The sequence below is a fragment of the Balaenoptera borealis genome, assembly GCF_965194805.1.
Source record: "Balaenoptera borealis genome assembly, chromosome: 12".
Lineage (NCBI taxonomy): Eukaryota > Metazoa > Chordata > Mammalia > Artiodactyla > Balaenopteridae > Balaenoptera > Balaenoptera borealis.
Genome location: NC_138869.1, coordinates 88,377,298 through 88,398,071, shown reverse-complemented (window position 1 = coordinate 88,398,071; position 20,774 = coordinate 88,377,298). Strand labels below are relative to the sequence as shown.

At 44.8% G+C, this 20,774-nt stretch overlaps 1 protein-coding gene and 1 long non-coding RNA gene across 5 annotated transcripts in view; one reads left to right on the top strand and one right to left on the bottom strand.

Annotated features, from left to right (window-relative positions):
• LOC309607218 (butyrophilin subfamily 3 member A1-like) lies at positions 1–20,729 on the top strand. 4 transcript variants are annotated; one of them, XM_082345514.1, is made up of 12 exons: positions 1–18; positions 6,695–6,760; positions 7,798–7,902; positions 11,220–11,304; positions 11,542–11,889; positions 13,292–13,573; positions 15,687–15,887; positions 16,382–16,402; positions 16,491–16,517; positions 16,929–16,955; positions 17,404–17,430; positions 18,963–20,729. In XM_082345514.1, the coding sequence occupies exons 1-12, from the start codon at positions 16–18 to the stop codon at positions 19,664–19,666; spliced, it is 1,896 nt and encodes a 631-aa protein (XP_082201640.1). In that variant the 5' UTR covers positions 1–15; the 3' UTR covers positions 19,667–20,729. The 4 variants fall into 4 exon arrangements, with proteins under 4 accessions (XP_082201640.1, XP_082201642.1, XP_082201641.1 ...); XM_082345516.1 differs by lacking the exons at positions 1–18; positions 7,798–7,902 and adding an exon at positions 12,724–12,813 and having other exon boundaries at positions 5,748–6,760; XM_082345515.1 differs by lacking the exons at positions 1–18; positions 7,798–7,902 and adding an exon at positions 12,724–12,813 and having other exon boundaries at positions 5,748–6,760; positions 11,215–11,304.
• The window catches only part of LOC309607247, a 51,825-nt gene continuing 46,699 nt past the window's right edge, over positions 15,649–20,774 (bottom strand). Inside the window, exon 3 of the long non-coding RNA XR_014232326.1 lies at positions 15,649–15,784. This is a non-coding gene — a long non-coding RNA (uncharacterized lncRNA). The remainder of the gene's footprint in view (positions 15,785–20,774) is intronic.

Genomic DNA, 20,774 nt, shown 5'->3' with positions numbered 1-20,774 from the left:
AAGCCCAGAAAGTGGATGGTGAGTAAATTGGAATTTTTCTTTTTCATCTAAGACTTTATGCGCTTCATTTAATAGGTGCCTTTCTCCTGATTCTTTCCCTTGAGGCCTTGCTTACTCTTACACTATCTGGAGTTACGCCATAGAATCCCAATAGTTCTGTTCATACCTCATGGATGCCGCAAAGGTTTTTCTTCTCTTTTTTTTTTTTTTCCACTGCATTGGGTCTTCATTGCGGAGCGCGGGGTTCTTATTGCACCGGCTTCTCATGTTGCAGCGCTCGGGCTTCTGAGGTTGCCGCACGCGGGCTTAGTTGCTCATTAGTTGCTCCGCGGCAAGTAGGGATCTTCCCAGACCAGGGCTCGAACCCTGTAGGCAGGCGGATTCTTAACCACTGCGCCACCGGGGAAGTCCCCCAAAGGTACTCAAACCTGTGGCCAAAACTGAACTCCATCTCCTTTGCTGTCAACCTGCCCTTCCTCCTCGACCCCCTGCTGCACAATGCTGCCAGCACCCACCCAAGGAACCTCCTCTCCTCCCCTCAGGGCAAGTCCTGTTACTGCTTAGCCCAGGACCCCTTCTGAGGCATAGAATACCTCCCCCGATTTTTCTTTCTTCTTTTATCACAGATCCCTGGGATTAGGTTACCAAGACCCTTCTCTTAACAGCAAGCTGCTTCCACTCCCCCAAGAGCTGCTGCTGCCCTTTTCCTTTTAAGACTTTTAGTTTAAATAAATATTAGGAAACAGACAAGAAATCTGAAAAACAACCAGCATAAACAAGACATTGCTTCTGAAAAGTTTACCATTGTCTAGAGTTTCAAAGCAGACTTGCTAAAATAGAAACCCGATTACATTCTTCTCAAGTCCCAAACCTTCTGTGGCTTCCCATTGCCTTCTGCAGTCTTATTGGGAGGGGGGATGCTATGGACATTTGTAAATTCTAAAAGGATTTTTCAATTTTTTTTTTTGAAAAATTGTCTTAATTTTAATCAAAACAAACACAACCTAAGCAGATCCTATATCACCTGCTTAACATCCTTGTAATCAATTATTGCTGAGTGGTTCCAGTTTCCAAGCTAACTGCTATGTTCGTAATTGCATTAGTGACAAAGGAACTCCCTAATGACAGATTTTAACTTTTAATGCTACATTTTTTAATTGGCTCCCTCAAGACTTTGAAGGTATATTTTCAGATGTATTTGGAAATTAATTTTTGCCCAACCAAGTTGCTTACATAAGTCAGTTGAAGAAACACTAGGTGAAAAGGTAAAGTGCAATCCGTGCACTTTTTAGCCCCGCAATGCAGTCACTCGGTGGTCCAATCCTATTTCTGCTCCATCCCTGGACACTCCCTGACACGCACTGCCCTACACTGGCCTGACCACACCACTTGCAGTGCCCCAAACCCATCATTCCGTTTCCTACTTCTGTGCCGATTTCCTCTGCCTGTTCACCACACCTGGTTGACCTTGTTTATTCTACTCATACAGACAAACTGGGACAGGCTTCTTAACCTCTCTGAAGTTCTATTTTTCCCACCTAGAAATTGATTTAATTACAACTACTACTTTGAGCAGATGTTAGGAAATGAGATAAAGGTGTGGAGGACACCCAGTACAGACGTAGCATGTAGCTAAGTTCAGTGAACATCAGCTGTGATCCTTCATCACCACATCCTTTTCCCACATCTCTGAAGGTAATGCAACCTCAGAGAGAAAAGAGAAGTGGGAGTTGCCAAACTTCCTGCCCCACGACCTGCACCTGCCCTTTCTAATCTGTTTGCTCTGTTTGCAACAGAGCAGATGTCTTTTTTCCTTTCTGAGGCTATTTCCCCACTCTCGTCCTAGACCCCTCACTCTCCAGCTTCCCTCAGGGATTCCCTATTCATTTCATTCATTCATTCATCAACTCAGCAAAGATCCACGACTATTAACTATGTGCCAGTTACTCTTCTAAGTGCCCAGGGCACAGAAATGAACACCACAGAACTTTCCCACTCACAAAGAACCTACCTTCCAGTGGAAGAAGACAGAAAAAAAAAAAAAAAAAGAAATAGTAAAATATACAGTTTGGCACACGTTAATATGTACTCAGGAGATAACAGAATATTGCATTGGAAGGTGTCGTTTAAAATAGGGTGATGAATTGTACACCTGGAACTTATAAAATATTGTACATCAACTATACTTCAATTTAAAAAATTTAAATAAAATAGGGTGATGATGAAGTAGGGGAGCAAGCCACAGGAATAGCTGGGGGAAAAGCATTCCAAGAAGGGAGAACCGCAGTGCCAAAGCCCAGAGGCAGAAGCACACTGGTTTGTCTGAAGAGTAGCAAAGGAGCCAGTGTAGCCAGAGGACAGGGAGCGACCAGGAGAATCAGAAGGGGTAGGATCAGAGGGGCCTGGAGGGCCAGATCGCATACGGCCTTGAAAGTCATCATGCTGGCCTTGGCTTTGCCTCTGAGAAAGGAGCCACCAGTGAGGTTTTTTTTTTTTTTTTTTTGCCATTTCAAGGAATTATTTTACTTCTTTTTTTTTTTCCTTTTTTTTTTTTTCACACACACACACTGTATTTTATTTTTACAAGAGATAAGTAGACTGACACCAAGCATTGTACATGGATGACCACAACAAAAGCAACAATGATTGCAATTACCAAACATGAAACACACTCATACTATGTCATAATATTGACATTCAGTCCAGTAATCCTCCACTGTAACAGCTCCTTTACTTTGCAGTGAAAATTGATTTGTATAAAAGTGCTAACAAAAGATCAAGATGAAAAAAAAATTAATTACATGGGACTGAGTGAACTGATGAGGATGAGTATAATTTTTGTGACTTTCTGTCTGAATTAAAAAAAAAAATCCCACAAGGACTCAGAGGCAAAGAATATACACCAGTGAGTTTTGAGCAGAGGAGGAACTGAGCTTGACTTAACGTTTTGAGAAATTACTTTAGATGCTAAACTGAGACTGGGATGGGGGGGGAAAGGGGGAGGCTAGAAGGGGCAGGATAGAAGCCTGAAGACCAGCTGGAAGCTGCTGCAGAGATCAAGGGGAGAAGTGAGGATGGCTTATACCAAGGGGGAGTGCTGGAAGTGGTGAGAAGGGGTCAGTGCTGGAATTATTTTAAAAATAGAGTAAAAAGGCCTTGCTGATAGACTTCAATGTGGCGTGCAAGTAAAGGAGTGGATCAAGGATGACGCCAAGGTCCAAGGCCTAAGAAACTGTAAAGATGGAATTGCCATTTTCTGCGATAGGAAACCGATAGAGAAACAGGTAGCGGGGGCAAGGGGAGTAGGTAGCACGGAATAGAAAGGTGGAAGAGGGTATCAGTGATCCAATGGAGATGCAGAGTAGGCAGCTGGATAACCAAGTGCGCAGTCCATACAGGAGGTCAGGGCTAGAAATATAACTTATTCTTTCTGCTCCTCTATCTTCTTCTTTTCTTGGTGACCTTGCATAACTTAAAATGCCTTTTTTTATATTAAAAAATTGTATTAATTGAAGTATAGTTTATTTACAATATTGTGTTAGTTTCAGGTGTTTGGTTTCTTTGGAAACCATAAAGTTAAGAGGTACAAAATGTTGTGCTTAGAAACACCTTCTCTGAAGTTTAGCATCTAGGCTGGAAATCAAGGCTGCTTCTCTGTGTCAAAGTAGCTTGGATCCTCCAGACAAGAGGGGAGTATTTCATTCTCATTGATATGATTTCCAGCAGCAAAGCTTTTTGATAGACTGTGAATTTTAAAAACGAAATTTCCCAGTGAGTCAGAAAGCAGGAAGCACTCAGAGAAGGGGGCTGTTTTGCCCCTTTGCAGCTGCAACATGACCTCGAGAGAAATACTATTTCCTGTTAAGTATGGAGTTGGCTTTATCAGGCATGTCTGTTATCCCAGCCTGATGACTGGGAGGGCAGATTTTTACTTTCTGAGCTAAGTTTTACCTTCTCACCCCTCTGTGATATCATGCCCACTCTTCTATTTTATTTTATTTCTTTTATTTTATTTCTGAACTCAATCCCATGCCTTTCCTCAGTTTCCTTTATAAGTGGTTTTATGCCTGCCATTCTTCATGTGATTTGGGGGCCTAAATCCTACAGGTCCTCAAGAACCTCAAGTCCCTTCTTGTGGTATCAGCAGAGAAAGGAGCATTTCTCTGAGTAGGTGCCAGGGAAGGGACAAAAGGGACCTGAGGCAGTGCTTGTCCCTGCCTCAGGTTGTTCCTGACAGGCAGTCCTGGAACCCTCCTGCTTACACATAGCCTGTTGGAGGTAGCCCTGACTCTTAGTAAGAGTGGCCAGGTACCTGGGGCCAGACCATCAATATCTTTGGGGATGGCTGGGCATTTAGGAGCTAGGGATAGCCAGATAAAAATAACCCCCTGATCATTTTAGAACATATAACTGAAAGATACTCCTACATTTATATTTCAGACATAGCATTGGTGCCTCAAGCATTTCAGAACTATGTTCTACCTGATAGGTCTGCTGAAGTCTCCAAGGGAAAGTGCACTGATGTTTGCAACTTACTTTAGAAGGTACCAAATAAATCAATAAATATTGGAATAAATAATAAATAAGGATGGATAGGGGTGTGAACAGAAGGATAGATTATAATAAAGCAAGTATAGTAAAATGTTCACTGTAGGATCTAGACCATAGGTATATTAGACGTTCACTGAAAAATTCTTTCAACTTTGCTATCCGTTTGAAAAGTTTCAAGATAAAGTGTTGATAAGTGGGGACTGGGAAGGGATGAATCGTATTTTGCTGCTGATGATAGAGACCAGAAGTACTTCTGGCTCAAATAAAACAAGATTTCTTTTCCTTTCACGTAAGGTGAATTCAGAGGGCAGCTGTCCAGAGCTGGTCCAGCAGCTCAGAGATGCATCCATGCCCCAGCCTCCTTCTGTCTTTATTCTCTGCCCTCTCAGCATGTAGTTTCCATTCTCAAGGTTGCCTCATGGTCACAAGTTGGTCACTGCACTCCAGCTCCAAAGACCATGTTCTAGGCAAGAGGAAGAAAGAGGTAGAAGATCGTGGGCCTGTCTTGAGAAACATAACCCAACAACTTCCGCCTGCAAATCATTAGCTCAAACTTAGTCCCTTGGCCTCTCTTATCTATAAGGATGGGCACATTGCACTACTCCCCAAAATTGGGTTTGACTACTAAGAAGCAGGGACCTTTTGCCTCATTGGAAATGAGAAAGCAAGATGGGTCACCACCAGCTCTACTGGAGCCATCTGAGAAAATTTGGCCAGGATTGTCTTGCCGTTTCTGCTCAAACCCTCACAGTCTGATCCAGAAATACTGCCTCAATATGGGCTGCCAGTGTTCCATCAGGATGCGAGGTACATAGGCTTCATTAAGCTGGACTCCGTGAACTTCCTTGAATGGGCCATCCAAGACATCTACCTTACCACAGAAAGAATGCTAGCTCTTTGTACATCAAAAAAAAAGAAAAAAAAAAAAAAAAGCAGGAAATAGAACTTGCACAAGCAACCAGCCATCTCTGCCACGGAGCCTAAATTCAAACTGTTGTAATATAATTAAATTCTGGGAATTCCCTGGCGGTCCAGTGGTTTGGACTCCATGCTTTCACTGCTGTGGGCCCGGGTTCAATCCCTGGTCGGAGGAAAAATAAAAAAATAAAAATATATATATATATACACAGAGAGAGAGAGAGTGAGAGAGAGAGAGAGTTGGCCAAAAAGTTCGTTCAACTTTTTCCATAATATCTTACAGAAAAACCCGAACAAACTTTTTGGCCAACCCATATATAAATAAATTCCATCAGTCAAGTCATATCAAAGTCCTTTGAGCTTTAATCATTGTCTCAAGAGGCAAATAAATTGTCTTGGGAGGCGCTAGGCCACAGGTAGGACCACTTTGTCCCAAAGACCCCTGATAGAAACAGTATCCACAGACTATCCAGAATCTAACCTCGGAAAATACAGAATCCTGCTGGCAGAGTAGAAAGAAATACACATGAAAATACAAATGTAGCACAAATAAGGCTCAGAGGGTGAATGAGGCTTCTGAGCAACACCCCAAATAAGAATTTTTCTGAAAAATGTAAAACATGCCAATCGGTCACCGGCAACACTGCTTTGGGAAATCTGAAAATTATGTTATTTGGTAATGGATCCAAGACCTGAATTTCAGAGGTGCTAAAAAAGGTGGAGTGGGTCTGGTTTTCTGTTCATACTCTCATTTGGCTTGTTGTAAAAGATAAATCCTCCTCCATGTGCCTGTGTACATGCAAACAGATGTTAACAAATAGCCACAGAAACATTTTAATTAATGCACATCTTCCTCTCTTCACATGTTAAAATCTTTTATTTCTCTACTCAGTAAATCTTTTATGATATAAAATAAATCTATTATCATATAGAAGATGTAAAACAGGTATATATAATGAGATACTAATTATACACATACATATACATAAGTGGTTCAATTAGGAAAACACAGAGTGACACAGTGTGAGAATTAGGCTGGAATTTTTCTTCACCGCGTACAATCCAATACAGTTTCAGTTTTCATTTTAAACTTCCTCACTGGTTTCTGCCCAGCAACTGATGAGAAACACCCCTCTGAGCCAATCCAAAAACTAATTCTTCCACAGAATGACCCTGTTACTGCTTCTCATAGTGAGCAGGCATATTTCTTTTTCCTTTCTTCCAGGTAACAGAGCCTCTTTTGATTACCTTTATTCTGAGGGCTGTGATTTTCAGATGGAATAGCCAAGAGGTAAGTGTGGGAAAATGGGTAAAAGCCAGGGCCACGAGCGCTAGATGGAGAGAGGCTGAAGAGCTGACAGTGGGCCTCCAGGGAGACCCTCATCCAGGCAAAGGGATTGGTGCTTGTGTGTGCCCCAGTCAGATTGAGGGGGTGGAGGCAGCAGGACAATGCAAAGGCTAAAGACCTGAATTGGAAAATTTGTGGGAAGGAGACAACGTGAGTGAAATAACTTGCCAACTGCATGTTCTTAGGAGCTTACTGTGGTCAGAAAGGAGCAAAGGACTCTCATCTCTCTTAGTCGTCTCTGGGAATCTGTTCTAAGAGATTTTAAAAAGAGATGTGCCTTAAAGATTTATATGTAAAGCTGTGCATTACAGAATTATTTGTAATTACAAAAATCTGAGCCAGACTACATATACAAGAGTTGGAGAATGGATACAAACACACTGTCCAGTCACAAAAGGGATTTTCATATAGTCATTAGGAATCATATTTTTAATAAAGAGTTTTTATTTCTAATTGTAACAAAACTGGATCGAATTTGGAGATTTAAATTGTCTCTACATTTTGCTATTGTAGATCTTACTTATGATGAACAGCTTTAAACATGAATGTTTGTGTTAATACCTGATTTTTTTTTTCTTTAGGAGTAATTTCTACAAGTGGAATTTCTGGGTCAAATGATAATTTTGACAATTTTCAGGCATTTAGTATATATCTATGGCCAAAATACTTCCAGAAATACTTATATTCCCATGAAGCAAAGTATATGATTACCATCACAGATTATTTAAATTTTATTCCTTCATATTTTTCTCCATTTTGAAGTTGTCTATAGTCAGGAACAAAAACCAATAAATATCCTAGAAAATTTAGTGAAAATATATTCCTCACTCTGAGGACAGCACTGAAATTGTTACCTATATAATAATAATAATAATAATAATAATAATACTGTCCTCTCTCTAGCAGCTTAGAGAGTAGTTTTGAAGAGCAGAGGATATGGTGAAAGGCAATCTTTTGTCTGAGGGTTGTCCCGGTTTCAGGCAGGCTTCAGAGAGTTCCCGGCAGCACAGATTTCTGCTCGCAGCTCCTCTTCAACCCACCGCCTCTGCGGGCCTTGTTCCCGGCGCAGGTTATCATGGCAGCAGGTACTGTGACTGCGGGCCTCATGCTGGTTTGTTTTGGGGGAATTGGTGTGAAGAGTTGGTATTTTATTTTTATTTATTTATTTATTGACATATAGTCGATTTACAGGAGTCGGTATTTTCTGAACAACGAATATGTTGCAGTCACAATAATTATTTGTAACAATTTTTAATTGTTAAGTAAAACGTGAAAACTTTTAAAATTGAAAACATCCAAACACTTTTCAAAGTATAGGGGGCAAAGGACAAGTGTCTCTCACTCAATCTCTGATTTTCATTTTAGCATGTAGCCCTTCAGAACTCTTTTAAGGCGATCCCATAAAAATGTATATACAAATTTATAGCTTTGTTTTTGTTTTTTAATAGAGTCATTCGTATTTTTCTGCAGTGTGCTTTTTGTTTAATATATCTTGATTATCTGGGTTAGTGACTGTAAATCACTCTTAACTGCCACATTGAATTCCCTCACACAGATGATCCTTTATTTAACTAACCAGTCTCCTGTTAGTGGTTACAGTGGCTGGTTAGGTTGTTTATCTTTTTTTTTTTTTTTACTTTTAAAAATAACGCTTCAGTGTCATCCTTACACATAATTCTCTCTGCACCCATGCAAGTGCTTTGCTGGACCAGATATCTGGAAGTGAAATTGCTGAGCCAATTACGTACATTCTAAAGTTCCTATTTCACAATGTTTCATGAGTAACTGAAGTTCAAATAGGTTTTGTCACATGACTGAGATCACAAAGCTTGTGAATCATAGTGCCATTACTTACTTCCCACACCCTTTTTATTTCCAGCATCTAACCTGTAGTGGGCCTGGCACACAGTGAGTGCTCAGTAAACATTTGTTGAATGAATGAAAACACACGGGTGAGACCTGGTCTTATTCCTAACTCTCCCATTCACTTGCCTTGGGATTAAGAAGTGGTAGGTTCATAGGAGTTCCCTGGCGGTCCAGTGGTTAGGTTTTGGCACTTTCACTGCAGTGGCCCGGATTCAGTCCCTGGTCGGGAAACTGAGATCCTGTAAGCTGTGCAGCTTGGCCAAAATTAAAAAAAAAAAAAAAAAGAAGAAGTGGTAGGTTCAGCCTCTGGGTGACCCAGGGAATCTGCCAGGATCTTGACCAGAGTCTGATGGAAGAGTGATTTGAACTTGGTGGTGGCCATGGGCTGGGGCCTAGAGGAGACGGCAGTATTGCTCCGCAGACGGGCACACCCTGAGTCATTTGTCGGCACACCATTCCATCTGACATTTTCAGGGAAGGAAAGAATACGTGATGGGAGAATGGAGGGGGCTACTTCTGGAGTTCTCAGTCCTGTCTTGGAGTAATCCACCTAGGCCGACTCTCAGGGTCTCTACTATTTAGGGACGCAGACAACTCTGGGGTGGCTGGGATGGAAGCCGAGTTAGAACTCCAACTAGAATCAAGCCTGGCTAGTCGGCAAGGGCCACACACTTCCCTTATCACTAAAGTTCACAGTGATGCCACAGACCATGCCTAAAAGGAGGTAAAGGTGCTTTTCTGAGCCAAGACACATTTGGAAACACTGGTCTGGGACTGGGGAGTTGCAGGGGCCCTGCCTCTGAGCTGGAAGAACGCCAACACTGCATAGAGGCGTGAGCTGTGTTGGGCTGCTGTGTGCTTCTCGGTTGACATATTTGCCCCTTCTGTGCAAGTGCTAGCACATACATCTCTGCCCCTAAAAGGCACTTCTCTAGCAGTGCAAAGACCAAGATAGGAAAATTATCCATTGCTGGTGAGCCCAGAGGCAGGCCATCTGCCAAGGAGCGTTGGTGAACACATGAGGAAAGGGAAGAAAGGAAAGGAATTATTTCCTTTCCAGAAATGTTTCTCCCCCAAAGAACAGATGTTTCTCCCCCAAAGAACAATTTTTGGGGGCCACGCATGGGATTAGCTCCCCAACCAGGGATCGAACCCAGCAGTGAAAGAGCAGAGTACTAACCACTGGACCGCCAGGGAATTCCCAGAACAATTGTGAAAAGAGTGCACTAAGGCACATCAAGTTGCAACACTTGCATGTCCAGGACAGGCTTGCTCCTTGAAACCACTTTATTGAAAAATAAGAACAAACACATTAATATAGGCAAGGCCCAGTGGGACCACAGGAGGCCAGGCTCTGCTCTCTAAGCCAGACCAAAAGAGCACTGTCATTATGGAGAAAAACACTTATCCTCATAAATTCTCCACCTCCCCTCCTCTCCATCCATTAGTTGGATGACCACCAACTAATCTGATCATCTAAAGTGAACTAAAATGCTAGTGAGTATTGATGGTTTAATATGTAACCCCTCATCCATTCACTCATTCAGCAAATATTTACTGAGGTTTCCATGTGAACCACCACCATGCTACAGGCTTCTTACACATCAGGAAACAAAACAGACCAATATCATTGCTTTGTGGAGCTTACATTCTAGCAGGTGGAGACAGACGATAAATGTATGATATGTTCACTGGTGAAAATTCAATGGGAAAAAGAGAGCGGGTTCAGGGGGATGGGAGCAGTTTGCCATATTTCTGTGGTCAGAGAAGGTCCCATAGAGGAACTGACTTTAAAGGAAAGACTTGAAGGAGGCAAGAGGGTGAGCTTGTGAATATGCAGGGAAGAGAGTTCCAGGTAGAGGGAAGAGTTGAGGTCGAGGTCCTCTGTCATGTCCTCTTCAAGGAGCAGCAGGAAGGGCAGTGTGGCTGGAGCAGAGACAGGGAGAGCAGGGGAGATGAAGAGAGGAGTGCAGGTCCTGGAGGACCATGCCGGCCACTGGAAGGACTTCAGCATCTACTCTGAGTGAAATGGGAGCCACTGGAAAGTGCTGAGCAGAGGAGTGACAGGATGTGACTCAAGGAATGTTCTGGATGTTGTGCTGAGACTATAGGGGATACAAGCAGAATCAGGGGACCCAGAGAGGAGGGTCCCGTATTAATCAGAGTGTGATGGTGGAGGCTTGGACCTGGCGTAGCTGGGGAAGTGTGGGCAAGGATAAAGATTCTGAACATGTTCAGACAGTAGCGCCAAGGATTTCCTGATGGGTTAGGGTTACTGTCTGTACACTTAACATACATACTTTTATGGGAGATTTTCCATATTGGACCTCAAAGGTGAAGAGACTCCCAAGCAGACATTTTGGCAGAGGAAGATCTTGGGTCATCACACTAGTGATCCTGTGTTTCGCCCTGAGTTGGCCCTGTTGAGGTGAAGAATTCTGCGTGGAAACCTCAGAATTCCACGCAGAATTATCTATCTTCTTCCAGGCCGTATTTCTGCCTGACTCCTTCTGGCATCTCTCTATTTGCAGCACAGATGAAAATGGCACGGTCCCTAGACTCCCCTCTGCTCCACCTCCTTGTCTGCATCATCTTGGTCCAGCTGCTCACCTCTTGCTCAGGTAGGGAACGATGCTGCTTTTATGTATCGGAAGCAGACAATTACCTGTTAGTACCCAGTCAGAACATTTGACTGTTCATTCCTGGAAGTCCCGTCACAAATTGAAAGTACACATGCCATTAAGACAAATGTCCTTCTGTCAGGATCCTGTTCCTCTCTAGGTTTTTCTGCCTGAGACACCCCCTTACCATCATGGCCCCAACTCCCTCTCATGGAGTTTCCCCCTTTTGCTGACCAGCTCAGTTTGCTGTGATTGGACCCCCCGGGCCCATCCTGGCCATGGTGGGTGAAGACGCTGAGCTGCCCTGTCACCTGTCCCCGAAGATGAGCGCAGAGAACATGGAACTGAAGTGGGTGAGATCCAGCTTCAGGCAAGTAGTTTTCATGTATGCACATGGCAAGGAAGTAGAAGACAGACAGACAGCAGAGTATCGAGGGAGAACTGAGTTTTTAAGAGATGGCATCACTGCAGGGAAGGCTGCTCTCCGAATTCACAGCGTCAGAGCCTCTGACAGTGGAAACTACCTGTGTTACTTCCAGGATGGCAACTTCTACGAAAAAGCCTTGGTGGAGCTGAAAGTTGCAGGTGAGCCTCCGGGTTTTGTTCTGAGCTCATTCCTCTGTGGGCCCTGGCATAGCTCGTGCTCCAAATCCACCTCGCAGAGCTCCTGGTTGATCAGCAGGAACTGCCTCCGCTGCCTTCCAACTTTGTTTCTCTGAGGCCCTCGGGAAAGATGCAGGTCTTCCTCCGGGAAGACTCCCTCCTGTACCCTATCGTATCAAGTAGAGAACTCCCTCCTGCTGGTCGCCAGGGTCTAAGCTGGGAAGTGGAAGGTCGGGGATGAGAAGGATAAGAAAACATCTCCTCAGAGATGGTGCACAGTGGTGTGGGTTCAGTTGCATTCCCTGTGGCTTCTGGCGCCCCTCCAGGTACACGCTGCTGTGAGCCCTGGGAGGCTGACCTGTAGGGACAGCGCCTGTGCAGCCACTGTTCCCCAACCCGAGTTCCCAGGAACACCCCTGCAGTTGCACCAGTTGACTTTAATCCTTGTTGCAGGAGGGGGAGTCCATGCCATGTGGGAACTGGGGGTCTCAGGAAGAGGCTGTTAGAGGAGACTTGGTACAGACTTTGGGCTTCTGTTAGGGGATTTGGGGCAGCGTTTATGGAAGTAGGCTTTGCTCTGGATTGGATGCTGTCAGGGAGGAGGGGGGTGTAATTCTGTGGGTGGGTATCTTCATAAATCTTACCCAGGAGGAAGACTAGAGTGAAGCTAAAGCTGGGACTGGTAAAGGAGCATCGTCACTCACAGCCAGGACAGGAGGATGTTTGCTCTTCGTTGTGTTTTGGACACTGTTCGTGTTTTTCTCTCTGTTCAAACATGATTGCTGTCGGTCTTGTTTTTGTCTTGACCCGTCATAGTGACAAAGGGCCCTTTGATACTGACGTTCCATGAAATGGCTTGTGTTCCCCAGGAGAACACCAAGACCAGGCCCATGTCCAATGTCAAAGGTTGCATTTCTCTTTCTCAGAGCATTCTCTTGCACTGTGGCTTCTGGCTGAGTTTGGTCAATGGGGAGCCATAGCTGAAGATAGAGGAGGGAAGGAGGAGAGAAGTCCGGGTACTTATGCCCCTGGATTTCTCCCTGCAGGGCCACCTCTAGCTGGCTGCGTGCTCTTCCCAAAGATCACAGCTCCTCTTATGAAAGTCCCCTCTACCTGACTCTCTCCTTTTAGGTCTTCAAAACAGCTTCCTCTCTACCTCCCTTTGGGTTTAGGGGTGGGTGGTAACAGTTCTATTGTTCCTGGCACTGGAGTATTGCTCTACCCCATATAGTTTTCTCCTCACTAATGACCACCCTTTTGTAAACAGCTTCTTAATGAAACCCTACTTTAATTATCTAACGTGGGTGTGCCATCCAATTCTTGCTGAGACCCTCACTGATACTGGAGGCTCCCAAGAACTGAGGCTCACTTGTCCCTTCCACAGCGCTGGGTTCGGATCTTCACATTGAAATGAAGGGCCATGAGGATGGAGGGATCCACCTGGGGTGCACATCCACCGGCTGGTATCCCCAGCCCCAAATACAGTGGAGAGATGCCAAGGGCCAGAACATGCCAGCTGTGGCAGCACCTCCAGCTACAGATGGAGCAGGCCTGTATGCAGTCACATCATCTCTAATGGTGAAAAGCAGCTCTGGAGAAGGGGTGTCCTGTATCATCAGAAATCCCCTCCTCAACCAGGAAAAGACAGCCCAGATTTCCATTGCAGGTCAGTACCCTGCTTAGCCTCAGGTATATTGAGCTGTGGCTATTGGAAGAAGAAAGATGTGAACACCTGGAACTAATATAGTATTATAAGTCAATTATACTTCAATTTTTAAAATTCCATTAAATGCACCTTAAAAGAGGCATATGTAAAATTTAATCTGTAGAAAATTAGAAAAAATGACAATTTAAACATTAACCAATTGAAATCTAGCATAGCCATATTAAAAAGAGAAAAGTATAAAAATAAATAAAATGAAATAAAAATGAATTTTAAAAAAGGAAAAAAGAAAAGAAAGAAGGAGGACGTGTGATTCTCTGTGCTGACTTTGCAGTGAAAACAAGGCACTGAGCAGGGTTCCAGAGTCGTCTTCTTGCTCCAAGGATGTTTCTTTTTCCCTGTTTATGTCGCAAGTATTTACTGAGCATTTCCTATGTGCCAGAAACTGTGACAGGCAATGGGAATTGGGGGAGAAATGGTAAAGATCAAATCCTTAAGCAAAGACAAATGACAAAGTGGGGGCGGGGGGAATATGTACAATTCATAATTTAGAGAAAGCACTAATCTCCTTAAAATATAAAACAAACCAGTAGAAGAAAAGCAAGGATATGAATTATTCGTTCACAGAAGAGGAATGACATATGAAAGAGTGTCCAGCCTCACTCAACAGAGAAATGTGTATTAAAACATTTTCCACTTGGGAGACTGGCAACAAGATAAAACAAAACAAAACAGTGCTGTTTGATAAAACATTCTGATGGTAGGATTGTGGTGAGACAGTCACTCTTAGACATTTTTTGGTATACATAATTTGATATATTTTTGGTATGAATTGGCACAATTGCTATTGGGGGCAATATAGCAATATATATCCAAACTACCTACTTATTGATCCAAAATCCCACTTCTAGGAATTTATCTGACAGATATGCTTGCATGTGTAGAAAACTACCCATGTAAAAAGTTATTTCTTATAGCATTAATTATAAGAGCAAAAAGTTAGCGACTATGCAAATATCCACTAATGGGGAATTTTTTTTTTTTTTTTTTATGGCTGTGTTGGGTCTTCGTTTCTGTGCGAGGGCTTTCTCTAGTTGTGGCAAGCGGGGGCCACTCTTCATCGCAGTGCGCGGGCCTCTCACTATCGCGGCCTGTTATTGCGGAGCACAGGCTCCAGACGCGCAGGCTCAGTAATTGTGGCTCACGGGCCCAGTTGCTCCGCGGCATGTGGGATCTTCCCAGACCAGGGCTCGAACCCGTGTCTCCTGCATTGGTAGGCAGATTCTCAACCACTGCATCACCAGGGAAGCCCAATGGGGAATTTTTATGCAATGGAATATTGCCCACCTCTGAAAGGAAACGCAGCCATTCTGTCTGTACTAATGTGGAAAGATTTGCAAGATACAACGTAAACAGAACAAGCAAGATACAGAGCAGTTTATACAGAATGCTATCTTTGGAGTAAACAAGAAAAAATAAGAATACATTTATATTTTTAAATTTAATATACACTTGCATAGCACTCACTATGTGTTTATAATGCTTTATAAACATTAACTTAATGCTTTAACCTTATGAGTTAGGTTTTATTATTCTATTATTATTAATTTTATTATCGCCCCCGTTTTACAGATTACGACACCTGGAATAGAATGGTTAAGTAATTAGTCCAAGGTCACACTGCTAGTCAGGTGGAGGAATCAGAATTTGAACCCAGGCCCCCCCCAGCTCCCAAGTACACGTTCTTAGTCACCATACTAGGCTGATTAAATGAGTCTAATTAAAGGAGGCGGGGAGAGAAAGTGAATAGGAGATTTGGGTGATGTTTTATGTTTTTTTATTTGATATTTGAGCCAAGTGAATATAACCTATTATAAATTTTAATTAGAAAAACTTGATTGCGATGCTCAAGTATCATTTACATGTGAGAGGCAGACATTTCAAGACAAGTAATGGTACTTGTTATTGCTATAACTATAAACCCTTACTAAGGTTTACTGCAGTCTTCCCTAAAGTTCTCTGAGAACTTAGGAAGAGAAAGATCATTTGACGGCAGGAGATAAACTCCATGATCCCTGTCCTGAGGGTGAGAGGCTAAGACTGGATCCCATTGCAGATCCCTTCTTTAGGAGGGCCCAGCGCTGGATCGCTGCCTTCGCGGGGACGCTGCCTGTCTGTCTGCTGCTTCTCGCAGGGGCTGGTTACTTCCTGTGGCTACAGAGGAAAGAAAAGGAGGCTCTATTCATGCAGAAAGAGAGAGCAGAAGAGGAAAAAGAAACGGCACGGGCAGAAAAAGAGCAGGAACAAAGAATAAAAGGTATCCGACACCGAGAGGGAATCTAAGGCCTGTGCCTACAGGAGGGAGCTGGACTACCTCACCCCATCCCCATCCTGCGCACCCAACCCGGCACTAGGTCTTTTTTTTTTTTTTTTTTCCACTTTTGCGTTTACTTATTTATTTATTTATCCATTTATGGCTGTGTTGGGTCCTCGTTTCTGTGCGAGGGCTTTCTCTAGTTGTTGCAATCGGGGGCCACTCTTCATCGCGGTGCACGGGCCTCTCATTATCGCGGCCTCTCTTGTTGCGGAGCGCAGGCTCAGTAATTGTGGCTCACAGGCCTAGTTGCTCCGCGGCATGTGAGATCTTCCCAGACCAGGGCTCGAACCCGTGTGCCCTGCATTGGCAGGCAGACTCTCAACCACTGAGCCACCAGGGAAGCCCACTAGGTCATTTTTAAGGTTTATTTTCTAGAGGTCCTCCTCCCTCCATCCCCATAACAGTACTTTTTTTCTTTTCTGCTTCTTTTTCAGAGACACTCGAGTATGAACTCAGTAAGTTCTGATGCCCCCGGGGACCCAAGCTCATCTTCCTATCCCCCGCTGGGCCTCTTAATGACTCATCACCTTTCTTCCATTGCAGAGTGGAGAAAGATCCAGTACATGGCTCGTGAGTGGCTCTGACATCTTCTCCGAATTCTCATCTAAGACTGTCTCTGCCTGAGTATTTTCCAGACGGTTTCCTCAGCCCCTAACTCTGCCCTGGGCTGAAGGAATGTTCTGGATCCTTTTTCCCAAGAAAAGAAATATGGGAGGCCGACTGGGGGGAAGTGGTTGTTGGGGAGAAAGGAGGAGAGACTCATGAGTGTTTTGTTTTGTTTTTTAATGGAGAAAGGGGCCTTCATTCCCGCCCGCCGCCCCCGTAAGGAAGAGAGGGGAGGAGAGAGTTGAACAGGCAGAGGGAGGAAGTAAGAAGGGTAGGCGGTCAGAAAGAAGGAGAGATGGGTGCAAAAGGAGGAGAAAGGAAATGACTCTGAAATGACAGAGTTCAGTTGATGTCTCTGCCTTTCTTCCCTTGTAGGTGGGGAGAAGTCTCAGGCCTATCCTGGTGAGTGACCTGCATGTCCTCTGAGTTTCCTGGCACATGTATATAAGCATTCAAACTTTTTCCCTGCTGTGTGACCCATTGGCGTTCCCAGTAGGAATACTCAGATCTAACCAAGAAGCTCATTTTCTGTGGGGAATACCACCCCTGCTTTTCCGCAGCCTCAGAGAGGCCCTTCAGATACAGCATCTGGGCACTTTCAGCCACTCCCCACCCTGCTGGCACACAAGCACACAGCCTACTATAGCCTGGCCATGTCACCTGCAGCCCCAGCATGATGAGGAAGTCCACCATTTTTGAGACCTCTTATGCCTAGTCTGTCAGAGCTGTAGATGAAGGAAGCCGGATACTGGAAGAGACTGAAGGGACACAGAAAAGGCTTATTGAGGAGAATGGATAAGGGAAAGATCAGAATTAATGACCTTTCCTTATTGTGTCTCCTTTCTTGCAGAGTGGAAGAAGGCCCTCTTCCAAGCTGGTGAGTGAATCACTATGTCCCCTAGGACAACAACCCGAGGGACCACATTCCCTTTTTCTTCTCCAAGTCTTGAGATTCTGGGACAAGTCAGTCCCCATGACTGGGAGAGTTCCGGGCGGATGACTTGAGGTCTCGATCTCAAGGTTGTGCCATATCCCATGCCCTCCCACTGAGAGCCCAGAGAACCAGGGAGAATTGCTCTCCTGGGCTTCCATAGACCTTTATGGGAAGGAAGAGGCCTCAAAGGTGGAGCTGAGGGGAAGGACAGGCAGAGTGAACTAATACTACAGGGAGAGCAAGGATGCAACGTGACCAAGGAGAGAAAGCAATGCTCAAAGATCTTGTCCTTTCCCAAGCTCCGTATGCCACCTCCTGTCGCTGTGTGTCCTCAAGTTACTTGATGTTTTGAGCTTCAGTCTCCTCAATTGTAGATGATGATTGTAATTCCTATTTATGTGAGAGTTGAGGTAAAGACTAAATGAGCTAATGAATGTGTATTTGGTCAAAAAAACAGCAAGAAAGAGATGGTATATTCAAAATGGGTGGCTGAAGAGAGTTTAAAGAAGGAACTATTTACAGAGGCAAAAAAGAGAGTAAAGGGAAGCCGACAAAGGAACATTCTGTCCCCCAGGACTCACAACAGTGGGGAGCTGTCACCACCCCTGGGCCTGAAGACATAGGGAGAGGGTGCGGCCCAGAGGAAGTTATAGCTCAAGGAGAGGGCTGCCTGAGAAAAGTCATCCTTTTGTTAGAGCATCACCATCTGAAGCTGGCAGGGAAGAAAGGGGGAAAAATAAATGCTGTGCCTCTCTTCTTTCTCCTTCCAGGCTTCAGCTAGTACCTCCCATTGGCCAAATCCAGCAGGTGACCAGAGGCAAGAGAACCCAGTGACACTGTCCATAGAGGACAGATTGCCAGGGCCCAGAAGAGGGTGGAGAAAGATGGAGAGTGGGCCTGGGAGCACATAAAGCCCCCAACATGGCCCTTAGCACAGAAAAGGCCTGGCAGCTTTTATAACATCAGGCCACTTCCTCCACGCCCAGCCCTGAGCCAAATACACAACATGTGTTGTCTTCCTACCCTAGAGATTAGTATTTTTATCCCCATTTTTCAGTTAAGAAAGTTGAGGCTTAAAGATATTATATAGCTTGGGTCTATGGGAAAAGAGAAAAGGAAAAGACATTCAGTTCATGAGTGGTAGCGCAAGGATTGAAATTTAAACCTATGTGCCTGTGAAGCACAGGTGGGCAGAGTCATTTCGGGGAGGGAAACAGGAAAAAGGTAGAAGGAAAGAGCCAGCTCCAGGTGTCAGTTAAGAAGACCCTGACCCTCATCACCCTCCTCTTTCCCACTGAACTTAAGAGCCCTGGGGGCTTTCTTTTGGTATTGCTAAGGGGGTCACATTCAGGGCAGGCTGGGGACACCCAGCTCTGGACTTGGGCTTCCTCAACCAGACCCAGGCCTTGAGGGCTGAGACTCTGAGATCTAGGAACGATGGCTGACCCATGACCCCATCCCCAAACTTTCTGCAGCGGATGTGATATTGGATCCGAACACAGCAAACCCCATCCTGCTTGTTTCTGATGACCAGAGGAGCTTGCAGCGAGCAGGCGAACGACAGAATCTGCCAGACAACCCCGAGAGATTTGATTGGCATTACTGTGTGCTTGGCTGCAAGAGCTTCACGTCAGGGAGACATTACTGGGAGGTAGAGGTTGGGGACAGGAAAGAGTGGCACGTCGGGGTGTGCAGGGAGAACGTGGAGAGAAAATGTTGGATTAAAATGACACCTGAGAATGGATTCTGGACTATGGGGCTGTCTGATGGGAATGACTATCGGGCTCTCACTGACCCCCGGACCAAACTGACAATTGCCAACCCTCCTCAAAAAGTGGGGATTTTCCTGGACTACGAGACTGGTGAGGTCTCCTTCTACAACGCCGCGGATGGATCTCATGTCTACACCTTCCCGCACACCTCCTTCTCTGGGCCTCTGTGGCCTGTTTTCAGGATTTTGACCTTGGAGCCCACTGCCTTGACCATTTGCCCAGCATTGACAGGAGTGGGGAGTTCCGGTGTTCCTGACCTAGAGCCTGACCTTTCTCTGGAGACCCCAGTGGCCCTGGGCTCAGCTGACGAGAATGGGGAGCCTCAGGCTGAAGTAAAGTCCTTGCTTCTCCCTGCCCGGCCTGAAGCTGAGGGCCTCTTCCCTAACAGCAACAAATCACAACCATAAAATACTGAAGACACACACTGTGTGAAGCACTTCACTAATATTAATACAATTATTTATTCCATATGGACAGTTGAGTTTGACACCGCTTTATTGTCTTCTTTATATGGAGAAAGAAACCAGGGTGCAGAAAAGTGAATTCACTTCCCAAAGGTCACTCAGCTAGTAAATGACAGCTGGGATTTGAATATAAAACATTTACGGATGATGTAAGTGTACTGGGGGTTGTGTCAAAGCTTTAAATAAATGTACTCCTTTAATCCTTACAGCAACCCTGTGATATAGCCTCGTTGCACGAGTGTGGAAACTGAGGTAGGGCCGAGTTAAGCGACTTATATAATTCATCAGTTTGTGCTGATGGGGGATGTTTGGCCCCTGTCCCCAACCTCCACCCACCCTCTACCCCCTAGCCTGTTTTCCAGCCCGATTGCCCCTGTGGGGAAGGGACCATGTGCAGCCCTGAGTGTCCCTTCCCAGGGCACCCCAGGGTAAGGATCACTGTAGGTGTCTATGGAGGCCACACCCCACTGGGTTCCTTCAAGGTCAACAGTCAGAGCCACAGGTCCAGCGCTTCGCTGGATTGGCTCTGCTGGGTGAGTTGGTCCAGAGAATGAATTCACAGTGACTACATCACACAGGACTGCAAAGGGACTAAAGGCCAAAATCTTAACTACTAAAGGGCATGAGTACCACCACCGCCCCACCCCCCTCCACCCCCTAGCCAATGTGATAGGTAATCGTGGAGCCAGAACCAGTCCTCCTACGTTTCACGTCTCTAGAAAGCCTAACTTAATACCTAAAGACTGCCTGTGGAACAAGAATTTGGGAGGAATGAAGCTAGATGAACTTTAGCAGTATTTTGATCGCGCTGTAGAGTCCATCTCCAGGAAAGGGATATTTCCACGCCTGATCAGTTACTGATGTTAATGGATGTTCCTTGCAGCTATGGGTATCGGGCAGAAGTTACTCTTCATTATCATCACTATTTTGTTCACCAGTGTATCCCCTCTACCGGGCGTGTGGTTGTCAAGTTACATTTGTTAAATAAATGTGTTAATAATCTTCACTCTTCAACTGAGCATTTTCTAGATTTTAAGCCCCTACAGTTTAC

Excerpts from the sequence above, each read along its gene's own strand:
- LOC309607218 (XM_082345514.1), top strand. Across the intron at positions 11,305-11,541 it reads GCTGCTCACCTCTTGCTCAG|CTCAGTTTGCTGTGATTGGA; the intron begins GTAGGGAACGAT and ends TTTGCTGACCAG. Across the intron at positions 16,403-16,490 it reads GACACTCGAGTATGAACTCA|AGTGGAGAAAGATCCAGTAC; the intron begins GTAAGTTCTGAT and ends CTTCCATTGCAG.